This window comes from Anser cygnoides, chromosome 2 (assembly GCF_040182565.1).
Source record: "Anser cygnoides isolate HZ-2024a breed goose chromosome 2, Taihu_goose_T2T_genome, whole genome shotgun sequence".
Taxonomy (NCBI): Eukaryota; Metazoa; Chordata; class Aves; order Anseriformes; family Anatidae; genus Anser; species Anser cygnoides.
The window spans coordinates 27,616,116-27,623,014 of record NC_089874.1 but is presented as its reverse complement, the minus strand read 5'-3'; the positions used below and the strand labels follow the sequence as shown (position 1 = coordinate 27,623,014).

General features: G+C 38.9%; 1 protein-coding gene across 8 annotated transcripts in view; it reads right to left on the bottom strand.

The window, feature by feature from the left end:
- The window catches only part of UMAD1 (UBAP1-MVB12-associated (UMA) domain containing 1), an 89,359-nt gene that overhangs the window by 72,563 nt on the left and 9,897 nt on the right, over nucleotides 1–6,899 (bottom strand). For 5 of the 8 annotated variants that reach the window (XM_048075430.2, XM_013183440.3, XM_048075429.2 and 2 more), the window contains exon 2: nucleotides 1,958–2,070. In XM_048075430.2, coding sequence (XP_047931387.2) covers nucleotides 1,958–2,070 — 113 coding nt within the window. Of the gene's footprint in view, nucleotides 1–563; nucleotides 699–1,957; nucleotides 2,071–4,300; nucleotides 5,107–6,899 lie in introns of those variants that run through there. The other 3 variants (XR_007167784.2, XR_007167785.2, XM_066991754.1) reach the window with 2 other exon arrangements.

The window sequence follows — 6,899 nt, the reverse complement described above, 5'->3', positions numbered from 1 at the left end:
ATTTCTTGATAAGTCTCTTTGAGACCCCCAGTAAGATTCCTTAATGCCCTTATTAGTGGTGCATGGTATGAACAGCCTTGCAAGGAATTTGTGACAGACGAGCTTCTCATTATTGCAAGGGTGGAAATCAGGAGAAAGCATCCCCTGAAGATGCATTTTTCTCTTTTTGATCCATGAAAGAGAAGCAAAGAATTTCCTCACTTGTCCACAGAGAATTAGTGGACAAGGCTTTTTGTTCTTATATGCTTTGAATGAAAGACTGGATTTAGGAACCAACCTAAAATACATGAAACTTAATTCTTACCCCCCTTTGACACTGTTCACTGCCTAAAGCAGTATTCACATCAACAACCTGGAGGTTCAGTTCTAAAGATGGCTCTCCTATAACTACTGCTGAGATTAGCTGCAAACTTTTAGTGCTGGTGTTCTAGAACACTTACATCTAAATTTTAAAAAGTTTCAATACCTCCCATCTGAGCAATAAAAAACAAACTAGCAGAATAGCTAAGGTTTTTGGACTGCCTCTATTCGTAGACAAACAAAACTTCTACAGATGTACTTACATGTACTTAATTCTGCAATTGCCTCTACACAGCAAGACAATATGCTCAACTGGTGAGACTGACAGTAATTCTTTTGCCAAGTAGAAGTTAGGATGAAAAGACAGTCTGTTTCATCACAGTCTGCAAAATTAATTGCTGTCCAAACATAAAAATAGTAAATAGAAATAACAGAAAATTAAAGCATAATTGATAATTCTTCAACATTTAAATAGTCACTGAGAGCATTTAAGGAAAAAGGAATGAAGCTAAATTAAAAACAGAATTGAGACCAGCAGTTGTGGCACATAAGCAATCTTCAGGTGCAGAGCTCTCTCCCTATTACACAATTTGAAGCTCTGAATAGCCTCCAAATTTTGGGTGATGGTGTATCCCCTTCCACGTTTCCACAATGCAAGTGCTGGATCAGTTTGATGTAGCCATCAAAACACAGAGTCACATGTGAAACCAGATCTATTTTAACAACTGGTAGATAGTTGGGGATATTTGTTTTAATGGAGAACTATTACAAAGAATGTAAGTAAGCTCTCCTAAGAATGAGTCCCAGTAGTCTCTCGTATTATTAGATTTTGATAATCCAGGCGCTCTCTCAATTTCAGAATGCTCTAGCAACATTTGCATAGGTAAACACTGCAAGATTCCTGATAAGAACTCAGTAAATTAAAGCAGCAGAAACTGAGTATTAATGACGACAGTTTTACAAGGAGGAAAACCCAATTTTTCAAAAGAGGAAAAAGGAAAGGATCGGTTACAGCTTGGCAGTAATAAATTCTGTATCCCCTGCATGCTCGAGCCATCCTACAGGACTGTGAAAGAGCTTACCTAAAACTGCAGATTTGGCCAGTTCACAGGTGAACACACTTAAGATTAAATTTTGAATAACAAAAAGATTTTGATGAAAATTAAGCAGTTTAGGGTTTTAAAACTAATCAAGAGTAATGTTCTAAATCAGAACAGCTACACACCTTGCCTTCTAATATAAAAAGACATTGGGGGTAACACCAAAAGGAGGGAAACTAATAAAGGAAGTCATCTAACAGCTGCAACGAGATATTCTCAACTCTAACCATAAAGCTAGAAGCATCAGCTTTGAGGTTTCTTGCTCTGTAAGGAAATAAGGTCTCCTTGTTTATCAGATGAAAAGAAAATACAAAATTGCATTTTCAATGATATTGATTAAGAGTTTGCACCTATTCAGAAAACAACATGAAGAAAAAGTTTCAGCTATTTAGTCTGTATAATGAGGGCAGGCATACAAACTCCTTCAGGAACAGTAACAATTCTGAGTGATTTTTGTCATAGGTTCTTTTAACTCTTTTTATTTGATCTAAGCATCTCAAAGACCTCTTTACATTTCAAAGATGACAAGAGTCATTTCATACAGAAGCATCACTTACCCACAATAACAAATCCATCTGCTTCTCTCTCTGGCACTGCAATCTTCTTTGAATCTTGACTTTTTCGGAAGAAGCCGAACATAGCCTCTTTTTTTCTTCTTCTAAGTTGTTATCTAAAACGAAGACAATACATGTTAAGTAAATACAAGATAGCAGAATTTAGCATAAGAGGTTCACACCACTCTGAATGCAAAATACATGATATTGCAACTAAATCTCTGTTAATAGAGTTGAAGTATCAGGCATTTGCACATCAGACAGAGTACCTTGGTGATGTAGCAATTGACTTCAACAGGCAAAAAGAATAAATTACTAAAGGGTCTTCTATGAAGTTATGGAGTAGAACTATAAAAAAACACCTCAATCCTTCCTTTAGAAAGTGAAAGAAAGAAACTACTGTCAGCTTTTACCAAGCACTTTTTCGTGTTCTTCTGCTACTTCAAACTGTTGTTACACAAACTAACCGTAATTAGTTCTTGAGTTCTTAAACTTGGAAGCCCAAAACACAATCCTATAGGAAATGCAGCTTCATAATGCAGCAGTATGAAAGCAAATGAATGAAGCAAATTACAGTAGATACTCAGTCTTCAGTGTCTGTGTATCAGTTATAAAGACAAAAAACAAGAACAAAATACACAATACTTGCAAATATCCATTTCATTTTTCAAGTTTGTAAACCTACAGACACTTTAAAACTTTGGTGTATTTGATCAAATTAACACTAATTCCCTTAAAAGAAGCTGCAACATTATTGAGCAGTTTTTCGTAACAAGAATTCACTCAATAATTCATAATCTTCCAAACTGGTTCGGAACTGTGACTTCAGCTACAAATAACATGAATGGGATGGAAGTGTTAACTGGAAAAGATCATGCTCAGCATCTCTTTTCTCTCAGGAGTGGAAGACAATATTGAAGCAATGTTAACAGCTTAAAAAGGACAAATCCATCTGAAAAACCTTATAAGCATTAGCCACAAGATGGCCAAACGGGCCAGCTTTTACCAAATTAAGTCCTATGCATCCCTCCGTACAGTTGGATAAATCAAGAAACGTTGTTCTAAGCAAATTCTCTAATGATTGTGAACTTTAAGGTGCAGACTGGAGGAAGTTTCATTCCTTTAAATAACAAAGTTGCAAGAAAAACTTCCTAAGCAAGCCCCACTCTTCTGAAGACCAAACAACAGAAGCCACAAAGCACGTACGTACAGGTTCAGCTCACTGAGAGGACTACTAATGTGCCACCACCTACTTTCTGTGCTCTATATAAAGTGCACACCATTCAATGCAGCAGCTGTAACTCTCCACTGCCTCCTCCAGCAACAGCAGCTCACTTCTACAGAGCTGAGATGATGAAAAAAGGAAAGCAGCACTTGCCAGCAGCTGCCTCTTGGACACTATTAACCCTCCTCCGGCTCCCTGGCAGAGGAGCGCCCCGAGTGCTGCCATGGGACCTTGGACATCGCTGCCCTGCGCAGCGGCCCGCACACGGTCTGGCTCAAAGTGCTGGGTGTCAAACAGCCGCCAAGGTTTTAAGAAAGGTACAGAAAGCCTCTCTCTACTAAAATATCAATATCAAATAGGGGAAGTTGATGAATGTAATTTTGAGTCCAAAGCAGAGTTTGAGTAGAATCCCGATTAACTTCCCCGACACACATTTCAAGGTGCAGGGACTGAGAAACCGACAGCAACGCATACACCCTAACATATACCTCCAGGAAAATCAAAGTCAAACCTAAAGAAACGAGGCATATTAATGATAATATTGTTTTGCACTAAATTTCACAAGGAAGAATTATTATGAGTGAACCACAGAAGACCACAATGTAGTGTTTATATTCAAAAAATAAAAAACCAACCCCCTGGATTAACTATTTGCCAAAAATTCCTCACTTCCCACCCAAGTATTCACGACACCATAAGCAAGACTTTTGTGCCCTGGCCAGTGACCTGCAGTGATTCACTTGACAATCAGCACCGACAATTCACCGCGTATAAACCGCCTCGCACCCTGCCGTTACAAGCATATCAAATACTTGCACGCAGCACATCACAGAAAGCCCTTTCTGAAGCGTGAGCATTGGCTTTCAGAACGGCGTATAAATAGCACGCTGCAAAAATCAGCAGCGATTCAAGCCGTGGGCTGATACCCACGAATGAAACAGAGTACCCCAGAGGCTGGCCAGCTACTGCTCGCTATGCTGACGCAGTGGAATTTCTATCAGTCAAACAAACTACATCGAGGTACGCGAGCACGCGCAGAGCCAGCCAGTCTCAGGTATGTGGTAATACCAAAAATAAATGTTAATTATCCGCACTTCATTCTTGTGCGCTTGTTTTCTTACCTTAGCACGTGAAATACTGATATTTCCAGTCCCATGGAGATTGCGTAGCGCCAACTCCTAATTGCCTCATTTATTCCTTACCTTCCCCCCACGCCCGGGCTCAACACATGGCGCCAGCAGCATATTCCTTTTTTAGCCCTTAGGGAATAAGTCTTCTGCTGCTACCAATTAGGGTTGTCAGTCCCATAGTTCAAGTGGTAAAAACCTGTGCTGCAATGCTCCAGAGTCAGGTTTCTGCTCCAATGATGTATGAAGGAGAGGCTGTTGTGGAACAGTTTAAAATGCAATTTTACCTTCTTCCTAAGCACGCAACAAAAAGGAAAATCAACTTGATGTGTACAATCTTATAGGTAGCTTTGGTAAAGACTCAGACTCCAGCCAGCCACTTAAGGTGCCAGAGCTGCAATTGCTCCAGTCACATTTTTTTCTCTTGGAGATCTGCGTTACTATACAGTTTGCAGCTCTATCAGGCACCGTTCTCCCTCCTCCCTCTCTTGCGCACGGAAAAGCATCGTACTTCATATATACGTAACATCTGCACAATAAAGTTGTATAGGAAACCATGAATATCATCTTTTAAATCCTGCACATCTAAAATAATCTTCACTGCTTAAAAAAAAAAAACACCACATTGCTGGCATTACAATTCAGAGTAGATTAACAATTGGTATAACTTGACCTAGCCAAATTAACATTACAAGCACTTTCACATACTCATTTTTTTCTTTTTGTTGACAAAAGACAAACCTTTTACAAAAAAAATTGGATACTGAGAAAAAGGTGAAATTCATCCTATCTACATAAGGCTCAAACTTTACTTTGTAGCTTCCAGTTTCTGAAGTAGCTTCTTTAACTAAATTGCACCGCCAGCAGTATTTCTCAAGAAGAAAAAAACACATCTTTTTGTTTGAAACAGAAAAAGAAATGAAGTATCCCTATAAACGCGGGCCTCAAATTCTTACTCTGATAAAATCACTGGGCCAGCAGTGAGAAATACGCTGTATTTGGGGATTGTGAATGTTGGGAGGGTGGTAAGGAATCTGCATGTTAAAACAGACTAGCACGCTTTGTGAGGCCATTTCCTTCTCTGGGTGTTCACCACTTCAAATCAAAACTTGTAGATCACACAGGTCTGCGTAACTGATGTGGAGGCAGGAACTCACCAACTATTACTTGCCATATTTCAGTATCGTTCCTGAACAGAATTAACTTTAAACTAAATAAGAGGCACAAAAAAAGGGGGGGGGGGGGGGGGGCACAGAAACAAAAAGTAGAGCTGTATCAAGTATGGTATAGGTAAAGTCCTAGATGGGCAATGCATTTGTGATATTTGCCCTCTTTAAGAATTTTATCAACGGTGGTACTTCAAAAGCAAACAAATCTCTCCAGCAATGTGAAATGCAAAGGCTAAGTTTCTTGAATTACATGTTAAAAACAGAACAAAGAAACACTGAGTTGAATGGAAACACTCGTGCTCTGGAAGAGACGAGCACAGTTGAAGCACTTACAGAATCAGGCTGAGTTTTACTACTTGTAGATAAGTTGAGGTTCGTTTAACTAAAGCTGAAAACAACTGATTTCTGCACAAATTTAATTTCAGAGTAAAAACTAAATTTGAAGTTTGCAAATGTGGATACATGTTCACATAAACCAGAGAGAAAATTATTTAAGGATTTTTTGTCGATGGTGGTGGGTTTATTCGTGCTGTATTTTTTAAATGAAGCAGTCAGCACAAAATCACAGAAAACACATCCACCAGTCAGAGACAGCACCACGTCTCTGCAGTAATGTCTCCTATATAGCTCAGCACTTTCCACTTCCAGATGGGTTTAATTGTATTTCTGTAAGAGACCTGAAATTGAATTCACTGCCTAAAGATAAAAATCTCCCTTGGCAGGAATATGCAATTCCCGTCTCCTCATGTTTCCCCCTCACCAAAAAGCGAGCATAATTTTTTCCTTTCTCTAATCTCAATTGTTAATAGTTAAGAATAATGCTTTTGGCACTGCTTCAGTCATTAACAAGTAATAAACTGCGAACTATAGCAATTCTGTGAGGCTACAAGAAATATTTTGTCTTTACGTGAGGCTCTAAGAACATACATGGGATTGGGCGAAGATGAGTTGCAGAGCTGCACAAAGGGGTTAATTTATTCCTGGTGCACTTTGCCGGTCTCCTTCGACAAGAGATATGGGTGACCTTTGAGCCAAGCCAATATGTTATATCCCGATACCATTTTTTGTATACGTTAAGGACCCTAGCATTTCTTTCAGCTTTTTCCTGCATGTTCACAAGTGGCAGAAGAAGAAAGACTATTCGATATTAAAAACAGCAAAGATGCAGACCAAGAAAAAGAGAGGCTGCTTGGGAATTCAGCAAAGCAGAATTGCAGTGGCACTGCTGATAAATAAATGACGAAATGAGCTCAGAAAAGATGCAAAACTGATCTTAAAGAAAGAGACTAATTTCACACACAGCTGTTTAAGCTATATAGACTATGGAAGAAGAAAAGGGCAATTCTCTCTTTCATATAAACACCCACTGTTATTCATCAATAAATTAACAGCAAGAGCAGCAAGACTGTACAGTTTATAGCACT